Source organism: Tetranychus urticae, chromosome 2, assembly GCF_039701765.1.
Source record: "Tetranychus urticae isolate SD_2017Ah chromosome 2, NJAU_TeUrti_SD_1.0, whole genome shotgun sequence".
Classification (NCBI taxonomy): Eukaryota; Metazoa; Arthropoda; class Arachnida; order Trombidiformes; family Tetranychidae; genus Tetranychus; species Tetranychus urticae.
This window is the reverse complement of record NC_142959.1, coordinates 28297652-28319467: the sequence shown is the minus strand read 5'-3', so window position 1 is coordinate 28319467 and position 21816 is coordinate 28297652. Positions and strand designations below refer to the sequence as shown.

The window sequence follows — 21816 nt, the reverse complement described above, 5'->3', positions numbered from 1 at the left end:
TTCTGATTCGACTATAGAAAGTCTTATATTTCTGTGAAAGAACCTTGGAATTTCCTTATTGATAATAAAATCTCCATAAAAATAATAATAAAATATTCTTAAGGTATCGACAAACCAGGAAAAGCAAAGAGAAAAGCAAAACTTTTGGTATCAATGAAATAAATTGATCAGTTTTTCATTTTTGATTTGATCAATCTAATATTTAATGTTTTTCAATAAATAAAAAGGTTAGAATTAAATAAATTATAATTTAAATTACATTTCTTCAACTGTAGTTCAACATTTACATGACAGAAATTTAAAAGATGCGCGCTTTCAAAGGATGTTCTGAGCTTGTCTCTAAAATATTGTTGTTGTTAAAAAATATCACCAATCATTGGTGACCATTGGTGACTGCCATGGTTTATGAGTTTGAATTTTCGGAATCTAGTATTTAATCGTTAAGTTTTCAGTGTCTTAGTTTTAAATTAATCACAATGTTATCGCTTTATGTGTGTTCTAAGATCGCTTCTTTGACTTCAAATGAAATCATCAAGTTGGATCTTCAAGATGAAGTTAGTGACACAAATATGTTGACTGTTGGTAACCTGATGACAACTATTAAAGATAAACTCAATTTGACTGGCTTAATTGATGATTATCAGTTAGTTTGTTTTGGTAAAAAGTTGAAAGAGGAAAAGCCATTAAGTCACTATGGCATTAAGAGCAATGCTACTGTTCATCTGTTTTTAAAAAGTGCTGAAGAAAGGAGTGCTGATAAAAAGGTTGATGAGAATCCTGGTAGAGAGAAGAAAGCCAAAGTTGATCAAAAAGAAATGCACAATATGGTCGTCGCCTCAAAAACTGCTCTTAGTAATTCAAGTTTTATTCGAATGCTAACCCGTCTTCATGAAAATGATTTTCGAAATAATCTCATCCAATGTACACCAGGTCTTAGAGACGATCCTATCGCTATCGGTAAGCATTTTGCCTTATCTTACCAATTTAAAAGGGTTTTTAAAATGTTTCCTGTTTCTTTTCTTTGATTGTAGCTGCTCTACATGATCATGAGCTATTAAACATACTGATGGAAAAGGATAGTATTGAAAAAGTGTATGAAAAACATCCAGCTATATTAGAAGCAGCGACACACTTAGCTACAGCCTTCCATGAAGAGAACGCAATGTCTGCTGGTCGTAACTTACCTTCAGCTATGAGTGTTGATTCATCACCATCCAATGTTCCCTACTCTTTAGACGATTTGTCTGACGATGAAGAAATGAGTGGCGGTGTTGATGCACCTCCACCAAATGGTCAACATGTTATGTCACCAACAACAGCCTCTGCTTTTGCTCATTTGATGCAACACACTTTGATGGCCTCACATAACCAAGCTCAACGATCTCAGCAACAACAACCATCGCTCACATTGCCTCAAAATCGCACACCACAGCAAATTCAGCAATTACAACTTCAACAACTCCAACAATTACAGCAACAACACCAACAAGAACAGCAACAGCATCAACAACAGCAACAACAACAAGGGATTCGTCAACAAAATAATACTAGAATCGCTTTCGAAATGCTTCGTCATGCTCTTCAACTAACTGAACCATCTACAAGTCAACAGGGAAACAGTTCAGTTCCCTCCACGCCTTCAGTCACCAACAATTCTGGTCAATCAATCGCTCCTCCAGCTCGCCCTGATATGTCTCAACAAATTGCTCAAATGAGAGAAATTGGGTTAACTGATGAAAATGTTTGTCTTCAAGCTCTTTATGCTACAAATGGAGATGTTCAAGCCGCTATAGAACTAATTTTCAGTGACACTTTTCATCCATAAATGTGCAAAAATAACATCTATTACTAGGAATATTTTTGAAATTTTAAATGGCTAGATACACAAGTTTACTTCGTCCTTTTAATTTTATTTCCAATTTATTAATGGTGATAAACTTTGCAAAATCAATAACAGGATAAAATATAATACATGTGTATATAGCTAACTTATTTTTCATCAGGGAAACTAATTGCGGTTTACTTTCATAATGTGACATTAAAGTTGTATTCGAAATGTTTTCAATCACAACGTTGACTGATCAATAATAAATGGTGTTAAAAGAAAGAAAACCCGGCGAGTTTGTTATACACATGTTATAAATCATATAATTTTTTTTCTTTTTGTCTTTGAAAGAGAGATTGGCACAATTATCTGGATGGTTGATGAAGCAGATTTAATGGAGGGAGGAAAATATTCACATAGAAATGAATACTTTTCCGTTTGCATTGCAAAGTGAATTAAACCAATAAAGCTTTAATTTGTTTAGGAGTATTTTCGTCATTGAGATGTTTGGTTGTGTACCTGATGAAAAAAACAAGATGAAACTTGATTAACAAATGGATATTATTTAAAAGGAGTTTTTTGTGTTTGAAATTTGAAATTGCAAAATTTATGTTCACCTTAAAGCATTAAGTAAGCCTTCTACTATATTAGGAGGTTGTTCGCGAAGTACTTTGATTGATCCTTTAATGTCAATATGTGATGATTTAGAGAAGGCACCAGATGGATGGACATGATCATAGAGTATTATAACACCAACCATAACCCTTAAAACAAACAATATTGTGTCTCCACTCTGAAAACGAGAGCAAAATTCCCTGAAAAAAAGAAAACAATTTAAAATTAAATAAAATAAATTCATTTGGAATGATTTGTGTGAAATAGTTTAGACTTACGGATTTTCAACCATCCGTTGACAGACTTTAGCCATGGTACTCAAGGTTTCGGTTGTATTATCCATAGGAACATTTTTATTAGCCACAACATAATTAGATGTAACATCGGAAAGGACTTTCAACATTGGAGTTGCATGGGCATAGAAAAGTGACATTCGATTAGCCAACTCTTTGGACAAATCATGATTGTATTGACGATAAGTAAGACTGCCAGGGGCCATTGCACATTCCATGGGTACGCTTAGTCTAGAAGTTGTTCGACGATAATAGCTAAAATCGTTTTGAATTGATGGATTAGACATCTTTATGTCATCAAATTTTAAAACAAAATCGAGTATTTCGGCAAATTGTTTGACCAAAGCTTGTTGAGTTTCAAGGTGATGACGAGGTGTCATCGGTCCACTTGTTAACGCATTTAAAAGCTTGGGAATAATCGATTCTAGATGAATTCAAGAAAAAAGGAAGGAAAAACAAAAAAAGAGTAATTAGTCATTACATTATGAGTATATCTGCAAAACGAATAGTTTTCAAAGGAATTGACATGTTATTTTGACGGAAAGCACAATGTTTTCCCGGAAACTCAAAAAGTGGATGTAAGAGCGGATGTTGAAGAGGTAAAAATATTCAATCAAAAACATAATTTTACGCAAAAAATTCAACTTGAGTAACCACTAAATCAATCAACGATAAATTGGTAGAGAGAGCAAAAAGTTTTTCCTCTAAGATGTTTGGCAATCGGATAAAAATAATTATTCCAGAAAAAAACGTTTATTACAATATGCTCATTAAACTGGATGGGCCATTTGACCAAAAAAAAGACTTGGCTGGATAATAAGTTGAGGAGAACTCATTACCTAATCGGATTGAAAACAAGTAGAAATCCTTCAATTTATCAACCAAAGGAGTTACAGTCTGCCAAGCTTTCATTTGTATAGCCTCGTTTTGTGGATTTGCAATTGCCTGAAAAAAGAACAGAAAAAAAGTATGAGTAGAGGAATAAAAAATGGTAATCATGATAAAATGATGTTTTAAAGATAAGTGAACAGTCGATCATACTAAAGGAAATAGGAAGACAAAATTGGATGAAGAAATGACATGTTCTCCGTTTGTGCGCTCAAAAAAATAAAATAAGTCGAGAGATAGAGAGAGAGAGAGAGAGGAAGAGAAAGAGAGAAGGAGAGGGCGAAGAGCAAGATATAGGTAAAATGCAATGTGCTAATGACAGTAAGATGATGATCATGTTCTGGTTGATGGATGTGAAGGCATTTGAGCTTTAGATTGGGATTAATGGCATTACCTCTCTGATCTCGTTACCGGCTCCTTTATATGTTTGCAGCTGATGAAGTAAGTCGGATGCTTTTATCAAAACCATTTCAACTTCTTGAAAGAGCTGCTTTTCCGATTCACTCGGCTGAGCATCTGAGAATGATTAAGAGAATAAAAAATAAAAAAAAGGAAGAAAAAATGGTGAATATTGATCATGAAACAAGTTAAAAAAGTTGAATACAAAATCCATGAAAAGTACTGTTTTTTAGGGTATCAATATTCAGGTACTTGTGAGTAAAATTTAATATCAATGGCTCGACAAATATACATGTTGAAAACTAAAATCAGCTGAAAGATCAGAAATTATTATGCAACGATAACAATTTAAGGAGCGACATGGGATATTTTCAAAACATTGACTATTTAAGGCAGTATACTAGATATTGACGGGGTAAACATGAAACACAAATCACTAATGTGCACTGAAAGGAACATAGAAATCACTTAATTACAAGGGAAAAAATTAATTATAATTGAATAGATGAAAAAACTTACTCTCAAAGTCAACAAACACATCGTACTTTGGTGGTTCGTCTCTGGATAATAATCGCAGCAAATTACCCATGGTTTAAGATCCTCTCAATCAACAGCTCGTTAGGAGCAAGAAAGGTTTAGACAATAATAAAAGCTGATGCAAGTTGAAGATGGTTAATGTATCGAGAAAAAATAAAATTAATTTGACATATGAAAAATAATCAACATGGTAATAAGACTAGACAAGATGAGGATAACACTTGTATTGCACTGTGCCAAGTGGAATAAATAACCACACTTTGACCTGTAGAATGTATGAAATAACAAAACCCTCTTTCACCAGTTTCAATGAGATGAAGTCAGAATATGTTTATTTTCCAGTGTAAAGAGGTCCAATTAAAGTTGTTTAAATGTAAACAGAAGACACAAAGTCAGGTAAAAAATATTGACTCTAACAATCAAAAAGCAACAAAAAAGTAACCTTATCAATTGAGAAAAAAGAGTGAATAAGTTTGTTTATCCCAGCAACACATTGCCAAGAGAGATTCAAGACTCCGCCTCAGCTGAGGTGTCACTAGTTGAATTTGAGTGAGAAATAGAAATTGCATTTTCTGTTTTCATTTCAAATAATTTGATGATGTTTAAATGAATTTATTTTATTTGTGGTTTTCAGATATATTTAGTTCAGGTTTACTGTTAAAGGATATCATTGCTCATGACATTACGGACAAGTTTCCCAGTTTATCATCTTTATTGCAAGTATCGTCATCTTTATAATCAGCTGTTTGTAATGACCATTTCTCCACTCGTAGTGATAGCCACTTGCATAACAATAACAATTGACCAACTTTCATGAACCATGATGGATTAACCTTCTCTTTACCTGATAAACCTGTGACCTGTTTTGACAGTTTTTGACTACATTTAAGGTCAACTAATTGGTTCTAGTAAACAAATAAACCATTTTGTGATGGTCATTTCTGGTTGAGGTCAGCCGTTTAATTGAGTTGAAGCATGAAATCGACATTTCTTTCATTCATTGAAACACTTGTTTACCTTTCAAGGTTAATCAAACAATTGAAATTACAAGAGTTTCCACAGTCTTGGTTCAATCATGACGATTTCCTATCTGCTTGTCATGAGTACATTCACATTGGTTGTTAATCATAATGTTTCACTAACTGTGAATGTTAAAGATGAATAAGGTTTTTACACATCGGCTGATAAATAAGTTGATTGTAAATGAGTCAGTTGTTTGATAATATTATCAGGTGATATTCAGTCAAAAACAGTTATTAGATTGTTTCAGTTCTACTCCGGATTAGATATCAAACATGTAAACAAATTAATCTTTTTTTACCAAATTTAGATCGTATTGCCACCTTACCAAAGAAATACATGGAAATAAGACTTTTAAATATTGAGAGCAAAAATTCAATTTAATAATATTTTTTCCGTTTTATATAAGTCTTGAAGTTTAAACCAAGTTAACTTAATATTTTAATATCTTATTCATTGATAAATCAATTTTAAAAACAATTCTTTTTGGACATTGTTTAAGTTTTTCTTTTTCATTCATTTAAATTTCTCTTCATAACCATTTATGCTTTTAGTATTTCTTTATTGATTGTGATAATATAACCTAAAATGACCTAGAAAATTAGTTAATTATTATGTTGCACTGGAGCTTACAGCCAATTTTTTCAAGTGTTCCATGAAAGTTTGAAGAGAAACATCATCTGTTAAAACTGGAGCTGTTGCTGATTGATCGCCGTAATAACCAATGGTTGTATTATGGGTTAGAGACGGATTGACTTTAGATAAGAGGAAACGAGCTTGAGATGAATTTTGATCACAAACAATATACCGGGGAACTGGGAATCGATTTAACATTAACTCATTAGCATCATTAATTGGTGCACTCAATAGCACTCTAAATGATTCGTAACCTTCTTGATCTTGATAACCAGCTTTTCTCCATTCAGCAATCGACTGTCCATGGAAAATAACTATATGGAAGAAAGTGTCCATCAAAAGTATTCGATCGGCTTGAATAGAGCTCGTATCCAAAAGAACTGCGTGTGGAGGTTCATAGAAAGAATACGAAACTAGGGTTGGTTGAATCATTATCAATGAATTAATACAATCATCGAGAAGAAGAGCATGTCGATAAAATGAAGTTTCATCCGGTGAATTATTGAAAACTTGAATAAATTGGGATCTTCTAAGATGAAACATAAACTGCGGAAACATACTAAAGTTGGGTGTAAGTTGGAATGAATCTGGGGAATCTTTTCTAAATTCACCGAAACGTTGGCAGAGTCTAATCAAGTTACGATCCAACCAGCGAAGCACATCTGGACCATTTGATTCAGCTTCAGCTCGGTGACATGCTAAACGAGCTAAAAGAACACAAGCTGATTCTTGATCAAAGGCATAATCAGTAGAGCTAAGATTACGTGTAACCGTAGTTACACGAACATGTTGGAATCCATCTGATCCTTGATATTGAGTGATAAATTGAATGTAACCTCTTTGTGAGGTTTGGGCAGCTGTGGCTTGATTTTGAGAAACGATATCAAAATAAAAGGCTGTTGTCATAGTTGGTGTAAGAGAGCAGAATTTCCATTGAGCAGTTCCACCAATACCTATCTCGGTATCACTAACATATTGATTTCGAATACCACTTGATATGCATGGTCCTATGGCTCCTGAAACTTTGAGTTCCCTTGATGTTTTAACTTCGACTACTGCATTGAAGGCCATTTTTAAATTTTGGTTACTATCCTTATTGAAAACTCTTTGGAAGGAAGTTTTGAACAAGCTTGTCTCGAATGAATCGCCCATAATTATGTGCCCTCCAGTCATGTTGGCGCAGTGTTTCATTTCATGAAGTCCCGTTTGATCCAATGCACAAGCGTAAATATCAATGGTGTGTCCATTATTTGCACTTCGAGCTGCCAATCCTTGGTAATGTTTGATAGCTTTTTTCATAAATTTAGCTCGGTCACTTTCAATGTCGTGATGAGACCGAATAGTATTCTTCAAATCGTCATCAATTATCATACCAGGTCCAATTGTGCAGGGTCCTCCAATAAAAAGCATTACTCTTGCACCACTGTTTGGATATGTTACTTCCAAAAAGCTAGTGGCAATAGAAAGAGCTGCTCCAGTGGCTCTCAAAGACCTTTTACCCTGAGGTGTTGGCCAAGGATCTCTATTTAATTGATCCAGGATATCCGACAGTACAGCTCCACATTCAGAAATTGGTTGTAAAAATTTGGTAGCATTATTTTTGGGTAGAGCAGCATGAGAACCAGGTCCATGATGGCCAGGAGGATGATGACCGGCAGCACCAGCTGGAGTTGGTCCTGCGGGTGCAGCTCGGTTAGAAATTGAAATACCGAGCCACTCTTGAATTTGCTTAGCAGTGTAATCTTTTCCACCTTGGAAAACAAATGATTTAGCGCAGGATGAGTTAAGCTCCCAGAGACTAATTATACGGCCAAATGTAATCAAACCAACTAGAGCATTCTGAGGTAAAAGAGCGAATGATGATTGTATACTGGACTTGAGTGAAGTCAACTCTTCTTCATCGAGGCAAGTGTCAACAACAAATAAAAATATGGGACCAGTTCCGCTAGGAGCTCTTGTAATTGTATAATCTAATGTGCTAAACATAGTTTCAGCTAACTGGGTCAAGTCTTGAATATTATTGTAAGAAGCAGGAAAAGGATTCCGATTAAAACAAAAAGCACAGATCCATATTCGAGCTCGATTATCTACTTGACAAAGTGGATTAAGAATGGCACGACAATTTTGCCGGGTACAAAGGACAGGCTCATATGTGATGGGAGGTATTGGTCGAGTAGACGATTCTTTCAAAGGTGTAAATAAACAGCCTAAAGGTAAAACAATTTTGGTTGCTTCAACCTTTGACTGAGGCCAAAGGTTCCAATTAAAACGAACACCATCAACGTCCTCAGCACTCTCGATAAATTCTTGGAACCCGTTTGCTGCCATAATTGCTCAAAGAAACAGCTTATAATCTAATAAAGAAGGAAACCAGAAGCGATAAACACATAGAAACACAAACACTAAAGACCAATAACCATATACACGACTAATTAAGACACCACAATGAGAAACACAGTCAAAATTAACTCCAGTAAAATTGTAATCGAGTTTTTTCTCAAATAGAGATTTTCATTTGCTGAGTTGTCATCATACAAATCTCCACAAGCGGCTTTAACAGGGTTCGTCTCCCAATTACAACCAGTAAGTTGCCAATAGCAACAAATGATAATAAATTGTTGAATCAACATTCGCAACAATTTAATCTCCAAATCAACCCAACAGTGAATTATTTTCACTTCTATTTTCAATTATTAACCATAAATTACCTTCACAGACAATCATTAAAATATTAAAGATTTTAATCAACAGCAATAACAAGTGTTAAATGTTTCCTCACTCAATAGATGGCAGATTAACTCTGGAAATGTGATGTTGTTCAATAAACTTGAATCGCATGTTCAACAGTGAGAATCTCACTGAGAATTGGAAATAACAGTGAAAACGATAATCTATTTTAGTTGAATGTAAAACTTTGAGTTGATTCGAATGACGAATCAGCAAAAGTTTGAAACAAAACCAACATCGACACCACTAATCACCCAAATTAAACCTCTAATCAAACCCTTTCTCCCAACCATTTCACAGTAACATCAAACTCGAGCTCATCATCAACTAAGCAATAGAACAACTTGGACAATTAAAATTTTCAAAACTTGACTTTAGTTAAAGAGTTGTGTACAAAATCATCTTTACAATCAAAACCAAGGTCCAACAATTAGAGATTAAAAGACACTAACAATGTATTCACTGCAAAAATTTAGTTTCCTCACATTTGCCTGTTTGTTAATCATTGTTCCCATGTTAAGTGATTATTACGGGATAGTTTGTATTAAACTTGTTAACCTATTTGTTCCCGATCGAGCTACTCGTGGGTCAGATGTTGAATTGAAGTGTATCTATGACTTAGAAAAGGACTCTTTATATGTACTTAAATGGCACTTCAATGGTCGAGAGTTTTACCGTTATGCACCAAAATCAGAAGCAAAAACACAAACATTTAACGTTACCGGAACAAAAGTAAATGTAAGTAACAATAGAACCCAATTTCAGTCCAAAACTGTCACAATTCCCATTCCAATCCTGAAACATTAACAAACTGTTGCTGTCTAACCTAAACCAGCCATTAAACCAGACAAAGTAATCCAACAATTTTTAGGTTTCCTCAAATTTTCAACCATTTTTAACTTGCAAAGCCATTAGACATTTTCAATATCAACTTGAAACATTTAATGAAACAATAATTTTGCAGAAACTCACAAAACTGCCAAATACAACATTTTGAACCTAATTGATATTGAGTCTGTTGAATTTTGAATTCATAAAGTGTCTTCTCTCAACTATTATAACATCATCATTACAGTCTTTATCCATTCTAATGATATCATTTTCTCGCCAGTCAAATGTTATTAATGGAATGTTCATGTAAAAAAAGAAAGAATTGGATGAAAACTTCATCAGTTCCCTTCCATAACATGATAATAACAGACATTAAAAGTTTTTCAGCTAATTAGCTTTACCAATCATCAGGTTCTATTTCAATGAACCCACTCTTTTCTCACCTTTTTTTATATCCATTCAAAGCCACAACTAATCATTAAAATAACCAGAAAAAAGAGACAACATTAACACATTTGAAAAGGAAAAAAAAGTCAAAGAAAAATATCGAATAAGTTGATCCAATTACTATTAAAACAATCATATTGATGAATGATTAACTCTGTCCATTTGATAGTAAAACCTGCCTTTTTATTTCACCTCTTAATTAGATTTATGCCATTTATCCAAATCAAAACCATTAACAAATAACGATAATAACCTTTGAAACACCCAATTTTATCTGATTAACTTTTCATTCCCAGTTTGATCTGATAAGTTTTCAAATTTTAAAGATAATCTTGAACATCAGGCAAAGTGGAAATTTATTCAAAAAATGTTTTCTCTTTAATAATTACTTAATGGTGTCCAATTTTTCATTAAAATTGATTAACTCGGCAATTAAATGAATTGAATTTTACATTCTCAACATTAAATGGTTCAATGAAGTTTTCGCATTTTTATGGCAACAATTAACAAATGAACAACCGATTGGCTGAAAAATGTTGATCCATTCATTGAAATGATAAATAGAATGAAAATGAACTGAAAAAAAGGTGAACCTCTGGGAGATGAGGAAAGCCATTGTAATAATACTGATAACAATAGTCGATAGAAGCAGAGTTATTAGAATCGCCCAATGATAAGTTGTCCTCTTGGGAAGCTGACCATCATTTACTAATATGTAATAAAAATATTCACAATAAAATAACACAATTCATGATCCGAGCCAACCTGGTCAAGTTATCTTCAGTTCAATAATTATCAATTAATTTAATGAGTTTCCATCTTGAGCCTCGTCCATTTGAAATTTTTATTAATTATCATTTTATTCATTTCAATTTGAGGCAAAAGTCGAAAACTTTTTTTTCCAATGAAATTCACTTTTTTTATTGTTCACTTGAATTACCATTCAATTGGTTCAACAATTTAACTTTTTTTTTCTTCTCCAAAATTCTGTGAAATTGCTTTAGAGTTAAATGTTATGATTAAAATTTGATTCAGATTCTTGGTCAAACCCAGAAATTAATCTTTTCTGGTGATCCATTTGATTGATGATCATTGATTAATTGAAGCGGAATTTATGATTATTATGAACATTATCAGGTTAACCTCAATGATAATTATTATGCTTTCCTGTGTTGCTATTTTATTTTAAGGTTCATAATGTGATCAATTGTTTCATTTGAGTTGCTGTTATGCATAATTCAAAATGTGCTTTCAGTTGACCAGGGGAAAAAAGTAGAGAAGAAAAAAGTTCTTGTCTTCTTATCAAGTTTTGTATCCTTTTCCTATTTTCTGTCCACCAATTGAACAGGGAAAGAATCATCTGATTGTGTGTTCAAGGAAATTGTTAATTTAACCTTTGTCAATCAACAGAATCCGGTTTTGGTCAACAATTATCATTTCATTGGCTCTTTCCTTTTGTCTTTTTAGTGCAACAGTTTAATTGTCCAACAGCAAACATTTTCATCCTTTTTCATTCTCTGAGTTTTATCAACATAATCAGCCTTTTCATGGACAAAGCTTCAATATCTAAAGTGCCATTAGAATATTTCGATTTTGAATTTTTGAACAATTTTTATTCACTTGAGTATCGTAATTAAAAAGTAACTTTGTTTACTGTAAACTCGTAGGTTAGCTTGTAATGATTATGTTCAATTACTTTAAGCTTCAGTTGAATGAAAATTTCGCCGTTTAAATAAAAGAATGCTTTTATCCCGAGTTTTGGTTTCCTTTAAAACACTTGTCAAACTATCTTTCGAGTTAAAAGGTTTAGTCTTTTCAACTTTCATTTTTGTTGTCAATTAAGATTTGCTCGATATCATTTCACATAATTGAATCTTCTAATCAGATAAACATGAAATCACTAGAGATTCAACAATCTAACCAGAAAATAATATTCCATGATGAACCAAAAAGCACAATGAATTTTGATAAACTACCTTAACCAATGTAAACCATTTTTGCTTTCAGTTCAAGCTAATGATTTGCATTATTATTGCCATCGTTTTTGAAAAGAAACCCAAAAATATCGTTTTCTATTCAATATTATCTGGCAATTTTGATGGGTTTCCATGATAATATTGGTAGAATATTAGTTTAAATACTTTCTTTGGCTACATTTTTACATGAGCTCAACAATGGAAATGAACAATTGAACTTTTAAAAGTTTATCTTTTTCCCATATTTTCCATTCAATTGCAGCTTGACCAAGTTGAAGTGGCTGACAGAAGAAGGAAGAAACAGCAAAATGATAAAACTAAGTCAAAGAGGAAACCAAATATCTCCTGTGGTGTGAATTTTGTGTCTTATAAAACATAGGATTTGAAGGGAAAGGTTGATATTAAACTGGACAAGTGAAGCAAGATGAAAATGTTAACCATCATCTAGCATCCAAGACAAGCTCAATACAACTTAATCATTTAGAGACAAAATTCTTATCTCTTCCTTTACTGTTATTTTTTCTGTTTATACCTTCTCTTCAGTCTATCATCTTCATCTCTCTCTATCTGTTTTTGGGCTCAATTTTTTCTCTTCCCTTTACCCTCTTTTTGTTTATCATTATTATTATCACTATTACCATTATTATACGAAAGCTTTTTGCTTCTTCTTCTTTACTTGTTATATCAAACAACATCCAAGGGTGTGATTTATTGTGAAGAAGCATCTAAAGAGATTTACTCTGATAGAGAGACCCTAAGGAGGGTTAAGTTGTATCTATTTCAGATTCCCTGAGCTGGACTTACTCAAGTCATTCCGAGGTTCCCTTTTTTTTAAGATAATCAAGAAGGAAAAGAAGATGAAGAAAGATGTAAAAGATGAAAAGAGTTTCAAAGATATAAAAGCCTGAAGCAGCGAGAATAAATGAATGTTCATTCAACATTGAATGTCATTTGAATAGCAAAGTGACCCCATTCAAATTGACCATTCATTTCACCTGTTAATTGGCCATTTGACTGACAACATTTTCAAATGTTGCTTCGAAAAGTTGACAAAAATTAAATTATTTTCATTTAATGTCAACCTTTTGTTTACCTTTTTGTTTCAACTTTTAACTTCTATGAATCATTTAATCTAGATTAATCATTGTAATGAGCCTTCTCTTGAAGAGTTAAAAGTCAACTTTAATTACCTTGAAAGGCGATGAAAAGTTCAATTCTGGATAATCTGATTAACAGCACTTGTTGATGATCAATTAATCTGGAAATGTTGCTGAAAGAAAAGACAATTAAAGTGAACAATTTCAAATGTAGAAACCATTTAAACAAGATTCAATTCGTTAATCAATTTTCAGAGTAAAAATAATGTGAATAATCTTGAAACATGCAAATTCCCTGGAATACCAATTATTGTAAAGTGCAAAAAAATCGAAGAGAAAAAAAAGAGTTTAAAGCTTGTTATTGATGAGCAATTGTGTTTACTTGCAGGTAAAACAGTCACTCGAAGAGAGGTAAAAGGTAAACTTGGAATAAAAGCGAATAGAAAAAAAGTGAAACTTTTCAAGTCAACATTTTTTTCTTCTATTTACCTGTTTTTTTACTCTCTTCATGTAACAAAATGTACCAAAATGTATCCTTAATTTGAAGCTTTTAAACACTATTAGTTGAAAGTCTCTCGAGATTTCAACCTTTTTCCTATTCTTTCGCTATTCATTTGTATTTTCATCTCCCATCTTCATCATTTTATCCCTATTAATACTTTCAATTTGTATAACATTGTTTTGCCAGTAAACAAGGCTACAAATTATTCAAATTTACCTTTTCATGGAATAAACTTTTCATGGAAAATTGGAATTGGAAAATTTTTTTCTTTTTGTCACTTTTCCATGTTACAGATTTGAACACTTTTTCATCATTTTTGCTCTTTTCCTTCATCGATAATGGCCTGTTTAGCGTTGGAAAGTTTAACAAGTTTCAACTTTTCCTTCAATCAAACTTTTCTAATCTCGACTAATTTCATCGTTTTTCTTGCAGAAAGATAAATCAAACCAAGGAATTGTTGTGCTTAGTAATGTAAGTTTAAACTCAACTGGTCGTTATAAATGTGAAATTTCAGTTGAAGGAACTTTTCAAACAGTTATTAAGGAAAAGTATATGAAAGTAAGTGGTAAGTAGAAAGCATTTTAATTCAATAAAAAGTTAAATCAAATGAAAGCGTTTAAATAAAAGCTAAAAATATTTCCCTTCATTTGTGGAAATGAGAAAATTCAACAGCATTTGATGAACAAAACATTAAGTTAATTATTCATTTCATTGAAAAGATCAAAGTCATTAGTTTTGTTCAAAGTTGAGTGAACATTTGGATTGCGTTAAGATAAAGATCTTTATTTAAACCTTTCCCCTTTGAATCTCCATCAATCTCAATGGTTTCAATAAATCACTTTTTTCCTTTTTTCGATTTCAGCCAATTTCGGAAAATCTCTTTGGAACTCATCTTTATCATCTTACTGGCTGCATGCTGCTTCACTCGTGCTGATAATTTTACATAATTTTCCCGCCTTCTTCTCAATGTATAATAAAGACTGTACATTGCTCATCAGTAAATGAGCGAAACGAAACATTTTGTAACTGATTAACTTAATAAACTAAAAAAAACAAAAAATCGTAAAGTTTGAATATTGATCAACTACTAAACCAGGATAAGGTTGATGAACAATGATTTGTGTTCAGTCATCATTCCCTGTGTAGATGAATGTTAACAGTTTACAGAAACAAGGTTTATCTAAGATTATTTCATCTTGAGTCTCACTTCAATGTGAACCATTTTCAGTATAAATGTTCAGTGAAGCGACTAACGCATTCACGTTGTACCATTATTGTTATACCTTCCCAGAAGAGTTGAAAATTGTTAGTTTTGTTTCATCTCAGGGGAACAATCATGATATTACACCTTACTTTATTTGGAGAAAATATTTTATTCTCTTAGCTTTTCGTTCCTTCACTTGCAATCTCATGCACAACTCTACTCAATACACAATAGTCATGTGGATGAGTTTTCATTTGAAACTCAATTTTCTGTCAACTCATGAAATCCATTTTTTCTCATTCTGCTTCACCTTATTCCAGTCCAAATCAACAACTTAATACTTTGCCATTTACCAGTTATCTTGTCATCATTGACATTTTCAGTCAATTGGATTCCATTGAAACTCATTGAAACATGAGAAAACAAAAAAGCTCAACAACAATTATTTTGGATAATTTTTTAACTCCACTTTTTCATCATCTTTTTCCGCTCAATTTGAAATGAACAGATTTTAAACTTTTTTTTCTAACCAAAAACTCTTCTCTGGAATTGAACTGTTGAATGTTTTTGCTGCTCAAATTGTTCTTCAATGAAGTTACAATTTTCTTTGACTTGAAATTACCAATTGAAATTAACCACAAAATTCACCAAAAAATTCATCATTTTCTCTAAAGGTGAACTCTGACAGGGAATCTGACAAAATGAACAAGTTGATGGGTTGAAATTTTGTGTTCATTTTTGTTCACTTTACGAATGAATCAAATTGAAAATAAAATTTTATCGATTTTTTTGAATATTTTTCTCTTGTTGGCCTCACTTTATCATGAAGGGAAAGTTGAGGCTCACAGTTTCAAGGTAAGTCTATTGTATTAGCTAAGGGAATGACTTTGAAATAGAGTTTGAAAAAAAGAAGAAAAGATTTTTGTACAAATAATCAGCCTCAAGGTGTAAATCACAGTCAACTTGATGGATATCTTGAACCATTTGAACAGATTGCAGGGCAAAGTGAAAATTGGGAAAAACAAGAGCAAAGGATAGAAGCAAAATGTTCAGGTGAACAAAAAGTGCCATGATGGAATGTAAAAATGAAAATGAGAATGTCACAAGCAAAGTGGAAAAGCAGCATCAACGACAGGTAAGAAAAAGTACAAGAGAAGAAGATGAAGAAAAGGAAAAGTGTTTATCACTTTCAACTCAACTTTTTGCTGTTCAACTTGTTCATCTTCTCGTTATTTTCCTCAAGACCGATTTTCAATTATCTTGACAATAAATTTCAAGGTACACATGGGTATTGATCAGTCAAGTAGATAGTCAGAGGAACAAAAACAGCAGGAATAAAATTTAACCCAAAAAACAAAGAATTGGCCGCTTTCTCCATTAAAGTAAATTCACACGAAAAGTCAAAATTATTTTCACTTCTTTTTCTCAACTGTTGAAAAATAATAAATTGCTATGGATTTCAACCCGAAAAAGCTAGCCAAATTTCAACCAGAAAATGACATTTTTACATGTCAATGAATCATCTGACCATTCCTTGGAATATCCGAGTAAAAAGAACAAAAAAAAACTGAAAAAGAAAAGAATTTTTTTTTCCATTCAATACTTTCCAATTGATTTTAAAACAAGAGACCAAATCAGATATGAAATTAGATAACAGGGAATGGTCAACAGGGAAGGATAACAGGGAGTGAATGTTGTGATAACTAGAAATGAATAACTAGTCACATGGAAAGTCATTTTCTGAGTTCTTAGAGTAATGTCATTATCGAGTCAATGTGACCTGTAATGGACCGAAATTCTTATCCTTTATTCACTTCAATTATGGAGCATGAAATTGGTCGCAATCGGCGAGTTTTCTGTTGATGTTAAATCTCGAGATATTTTCTATGAATAAAAGTGATTAAATTAGTGAATATTTTTTCAGTTTCACCCAAAAATATCATTACTTTGATATCAATTATTGGCTTTTTGAATGGATAACAATTGTTCATTTCATTGGCAAATTGAATGAAAAGTAAAAGTTAACCATGAAAGCTGTTTGGCCAATAACTTTTATTGATGTTATTATTATTATTTATTTCAAGGTAATTTTGTTCCCTTTTTGTATCATCATTATCATTCTCCAAGTTTCATATCTTTTCCATGTGCCAGCATTCTTGTAGAGCCAAAATAGATGATAGAAAACCTAATTTCATGGAACAACTGAAACTCTAATTTTGCCTCATTTCTCTAGAGAATTTCGATTAAAATTATTTCCATCATAATCGTTATCAGTTTTTACCTTTTCTCTTCTTTTACTTGATTGGACAGTTGAAGGTATTACAAGAAAAGGTAAGAAATGAAGTGAACTTCTGACAAAAGAATCAAGTTTTTCATCGAACGACGTTCCCATGAAAATTAACCGAATAGTTGATAACCTTTTCTTCCAAAATGTTGATATTAATAGCCATGATAACGATGATAATAATGATATTAAAAGTGAATAAGAGTAAATTACAAGATCGACTAATGTGATTTATAATTGGTGACTCTTTTGTTATCCATTTTCACTTTTCTTTACCTTATTGGTTTCCATTTCACCTTCCATTATCATTCCATTACATGTGATATCAAACATTTCTCGAGGCAAACTTATTGAATTATCGTGAGGTTCCCTTGAAACATCCACGAATACCTCTGAATGTTTTTCCTCTTCAGCCTGTTGGATTCAGCCAGTCAACTCTAGTTTTTTGTCAGATCATTAAACGTAAAATGCTGTGACTAGAGTTGCCCTTTCGACTTTTGACAAACGCAAATCCAAGTGTAACAATCGGAAAAAGATTAACCATTAGTTGTCTCATGTGACTAATTGCAACATTTTGACATAATTGTCATTCAAGTTGCAGGTAAGTTGAACAATGAATTCCCACGCAAACTTGAAATATTAATGCAAATGCAATTTGCTCAACAACAATCATTCCTCAACTTTAAACTCATAAATCAAAGTAAAGCCATTCAATGCGACTTTTGATTAATTCAAAATTTCTTGTTCACTCCATTCAATGAAATTATTGCTATCAACTTGAAAGTTTATCATTAAGTGAAAACTTTCATTTCTATAAACTCATTTTCTTCATCATTACTCGTCCAATCTTCAATGTTCATCAAAGTTACAATTGGTTCAGTTTCATTCATATTTGCTCTCAAACTTTTTTCTCTTCAACATGGAAAAATGAATAAATCTTTTTCTCTTCCAAACAGCTTTGAGCATTTTCTTGCATCTTCATTACAACCAATGTTGATACCTTTTGTGAGATGCCATTGCATGTCAACTTCACCAGCACAATGCTCTTGTCTCAAAAGGCCACTTTAAAATGAGAAAATCATTAGTTTAAGGAAAGAAAGAAAAAAAAGTTCTGTAAACTTGTTTCCATTTTTGTTTCAATCATGCTTTCAAATATTCAATTAGATAACAAAGTATATTCACTGAAATGGAAATGATCAATTCAAGTGATTATCTGAAGATGCTTTTCCAAGTAAGAATTAATTAAAAGTAGAAAAATTGAAAGATTATCATTCGATGTTATATCAAGAGAAATGTCAATATTTTCACTATTTAATAAGATTTGGCATAATTTCCGTTTCTAATATTTACATTTGTTGGATTGCATTTGAACCATTAAAGCATTTGGATATATTTCAATATTCAAAGTCATCCAAATGTTTATATCATTTCATGGCATTTCAACTTGATATTGTCAACATAATCTTGATGGGATTTAAAATTGAATGAAGGCAACTTTAATGGTATCAAGAGTTTATCAAAATGGTGACAACTTTTAATCCAAACATTCTTTTTACTTTTTTTCGTGGTTTTCTTGTTCAACTTGTTTAATATCATTTTTTACTCGCAACAACTGTTTACCTGACTTTTATATCAACTTGGGTTTATAAAAATTTTGTTCACTTTTTGTGTGTTTAGCTGAGCATAAAAATATCAACACATTTATCAACTTAACTTGGCTATCAATTTATGCAATTTAAGGGTTTAACCAGTAGCAAGTTGTAACCGAGTTTATAAAAGCTTTAAAGATAACCGCAAATAATATCAACTTTTCCCTTCCCACTCTCTTTCTCTTCATCTCCTCAGGCTAAATGACAGCCAATAGATGGTTGAAAGACATTGAATTATCCACATGAAAAGGCATCGACAAAACTAATAATATCAAGACTGGCAAGAAGAACCAAGGAAAATCTTTCTTGTCCAATGTTTTGTTATAAGAAACGGAAACTAGTCAACATCGAGAAACCATTTATCAGACCAATTTATGTACGATAATCACAATGTACAAGATGAAGTTTAAAATTGTGATTGAAATGACAAGTTTCCAATCAGATTCGGCCAATAAATTGGAAATTTTTGTTCCGCTGTCTTTCTGTTCATTCTTTTCCATGCATTTATGTGTAAACTTCTAAGCAAAATGTTGAAATAAATCACTAATTGTCGAATTGATTCGAGGACAATTTCTTACATAATTCCTTATGTTAATGCAAAAAATATAATCCCTTTTCCGAATAAATGGCCGAGATTTTGTAGACAAAACAATCAAATTTAGGACTCTGAAATTCTAGACATTAATGAGTGGCTTTCATAATGAAAATTTTCAGGCATAGTGATTCAATGAGCTTAGTTGCATATTTTGAAGTGAAAAAGTGAGTATGAACTTTGAAAAAGACTAAATGACGCGAGTTTCGATTTCCTTGCAAACTTACAGAGCATAAAATAATTTTCAAAGGCCTGTAAGCAGAAGAATTTCGACATTGTCCAAATGAAAATATGGGCTTACAAGCATTTGGCCATGCATGATTATTCATTTTTAATTTTGCGACATGAAAAGCTCAAGCAGAGGTCGAATAATTGAATGACCTTGAAATTCCTTGAGATGCTGGACTTAAGAAGCGTTACTGGTTGAATATCATGAAGTTCTGACCTCTGGTTCCAAAGTTAATTGTACAAACGACTGTCAAGGATAAAAAAGCTCAGGATTTAGCTTTCAGGTCTCCCGAATCGTCAATCTACCATGCCACATAGCATAAAATGTCCGTTAATCTCGGTAAAAATGACTTTACGCTGAATCTATTGCCAACCTCTATTGCTCAAATAATGACCTCCAAATGTCGATTAGAGGTCAAATAATTGATTGGTTTTGATTGACCTTGAGTGTTAGGAATGATGGTTCTTCAATCTTTTAAAGCTCATGGTTACACTACTTTTTTCAAAATCTGCATAGTAATGAAAAAGGAAAACGACGGAGAAAAAAAGATGGAGATCCTGAGAGAGAATGGAAATCTGGAGGTGGAATCTGCAAAATACAGGTACAGGCAGTTTAAATTCTCAAAAGGAATTGCAGAGCTATTGATAAAATTGAAACGATGGGATGGACTGCTTCAAAAAAAATTCACGATATTTTCAATACATCCAATTAACAACACGAAATTTGTGATAATACTTCTAGATGTAGATCCACACATAAGGAATTTCATTATTGAAGAACATCGAGATGAACTAAGAATTAAAATAGGAGCTACACTCTGAGTGAACATTTTGAGATAAGAAAGTGTCGAAGATGTGGATCAATAAAACATGGATAATGCGGAGTTGATAAACGCTGCATGAATTGCTCCAGAGTACATAATAAAGAAATTAATTGTTTTTATTCGAAAAAGTGTTCGACCTGCAAAGGCAATCATGAAACCTTCTCACTAGACTGCAATATTTTTAAAAGAGAAATTGAAAACGAAATGGATTTTGTAGACATCACTTATCGCTCAATAATGATGGGCAAAAACTTTTAAAGAAAAAGAAATTCTTCCACCAAAAATACCAGAATGAGGAAAAAACTACTTCTTTCCGCAAAATACCATAACTAAGAATGACAGTTTTCACATTTCATGAGTCTAAACATAATATACATGAAAGGCTAAAAAAACGAAATAGATTTCAACAAATACTACAGATATCAAAAGCGCTAATCATACTGGAACAAATATAAGGACAGCTTTAACTCACAGGAATGAAAATAGAGTTCAAGGAATTACTAGTGAAAACATCACCATTGGAATCATCATAAATGAGGAAACATGGATTGTAACAGATGTAATTCATCGGAATACTGCAGCGAAATGGAGAAATGAACCCAAAAAGTGGAAAGCACTGTTGAGATTTGAATGAATACTTGAATCATCCGCTCATGTAGGTTGCACAACTATAAGTTCGAACGCGCAAGGTTATTCAAGGTCAATTCTGCATTTGACCTCTAATTGATATTGAAAGTCATTTTCAGAAACCGCAAAATTTTTCTGACCTGTTAATGTTATTCACATTTTCATAACTATGGCTAAAGGATCTGAGGGATTCCATATCATCCAGTTAATCAATTGCATTTATAGAAATTTATTTATCTTTCCAATGGTATGAGTTAGGGACATGTTAACATTGACTGGTCAGAAAAATTTTGCGGTTTCTGAAAATGACTTTCAATATCAATTAGAGGTCAAATGCAGAATTGACCTTGAATAACTTTGAGCGTTCGAACTTATAGTTGTGCAATCTGCATAAGCTGAATAATAATAATTGAAACTTCAAAATGCTTAATCGCAGTACTCAGCGCATTTGTAAAATGTAAACAAATCAAAATCACTCTGACCCTAATTTTTTTGCATTTTGTTGCTTTGTTGATAGCTTAACTTAAGTAAATCTAACAATGTAAGACAATGAATCGGGTTATAACGAAGTGAACCTCTCTTTTTCCGATGAAATGACGGATATCATCTTCAATG

The 21816-nt window shown here is 32.4% G+C and overlaps 4 protein-coding genes across 5 annotated transcripts; 2 read left to right on the top strand and 2 right to left on the bottom strand.

Moving 5' to 3' along the window:
• Positions 1–380: 380 nt before the first annotated feature.
• On the top strand, positions 381–2065 carry LOC107368098 (ubiquitin-like protein 7). Its single transcript, XM_015935879.3, has 2 exons — positions 381–957; positions 1032–2065. The coding sequence occupies exons 1-2, from the start codon at positions 477–479 to the stop codon at positions 1823–1825; spliced, it is 1275 nt and encodes a 424-aa protein (XP_015791365.1). The 5' UTR covers positions 381–476; the 3' UTR covers positions 1826–2065.
• On the bottom strand, positions 1890–5016 carry LOC107368099 (CYFIP-related Rac1 interactor B). The gene is made up of 6 exons (XM_015935880.3): positions 4540–5016; positions 4016–4137; positions 3573–3678; positions 2719–3157; positions 2443–2640; positions 1890–2344 (listed from the first exon to the last, which is right to left on the bottom strand). Exons 1-6 carry the CDS (start codon positions 4607–4609, stop codon positions 2281–2283), a joined length of 999 nt encoding a protein of 332 aa, XP_015791366.1. The 5' UTR covers positions 4610–5016; the 3' UTR covers positions 1890–2280.
• Positions 5017–5938: 922 nt separating this feature from the next.
• Sec23 (transport protein Sec23) lies at positions 5939–8719 on the bottom strand. Its single transcript, XM_015935878.2, has one exon. The coding sequence runs from the start codon at positions 8539–8541 to the stop codon at positions 6190–6192; it is 2352 nt and encodes a 783-aa protein (XP_015791364.1). The 5' UTR covers positions 8542–8719; the 3' UTR covers positions 5939–6189.
• Positions 8720–9083: 364 nt separating this feature from the next.
• On the top strand, positions 9084–15791 carry LOC107368100 (uncharacterized). Of its 2 annotated transcripts, none has more exons than XM_015935881.3 (3): positions 9084–9678; positions 14226–14358; positions 14656–15791. In XM_015935881.3, exons 1-3 carry the CDS (start codon positions 9394–9396, stop codon positions 14796–14798), a joined length of 561 nt encoding a protein of 186 aa, XP_015791367.1. In that variant the 5' UTR covers positions 9084–9393; the 3' UTR covers positions 14799–15791. The 2 variants fall into 2 exon arrangements, with proteins under 2 accessions (XP_015791367.1, XP_015791368.1); XM_015935882.3 differs by having other exon boundaries at positions 9122–9678; positions 14226–14351; positions 14656–14853.
• The last annotated feature ends 6025 nt before the right edge of the window (positions 15792–21816 follow it).

Excerpts from the sequence above, each read along its gene's own strand:
- LOC107368098 (XM_015935879.3), top strand. The coding sequence starts at position 477 with ATGTTATCGCTTTATGTGTGTTCTAAGATCGCTTCTTTGACTTCAAAT. Across the intron at positions 958-1,031 it reads AGACGATCCTATCGCTATCG|CTGCTCTACATGATCATGAG; the intron begins GTAAGCATTTTG and ends CTTTGATTGTAG.
- LOC107368099 (XM_015935880.3), bottom strand. The coding sequence starts at position 4,609 with ATGGGTAATTTGCTGCGATTATTATCCAGAGACGAACCACCAAAGTAC. Across the intron at positions 3,679-4,015 it reads CCGGTAACGAGATCAGAGAG|GCAATTGCAAATCCACAAAA; the intron begins GTAATGCCATTA and ends TTCTTTTTTCAG. Across the intron at positions 2,641-2,718 it reads CAACGGATGGTTGAAAATCC|GGAATTTTGCTCTCGTTTTC; the intron begins GTAAGTCTAAAC and ends TCTTTTTTTCAG.
- Sec23 (XM_015935878.2), bottom strand. The coding sequence starts at position 8,541 with ATGGCAGCAAACGGGTTCCAAGAATTTATCGAGAGTGCTGAGGACGTT.
- LOC107368100 (XM_015935881.3), top strand. The coding sequence starts at position 9,394 with ATGTATTCACTGCAAAAATTTAGTTTCCTCACATTTGCCTGTTTGTTA. Across the intron at positions 9,679-14,225 it reads TTACCGGAACAAAAGTAAAT|AAAGATAAATCAAACCAAGG; the intron begins GTAAGTAACAAT and ends TTTTTCTTGCAG. Across the intron at positions 14,359-14,655 it reads AAAGTATATGAAAGTAAGTG|CCAATTTCGGAAAATCTCTT; the intron begins GTAAGTAGAAAG and ends TTTCGATTTCAG.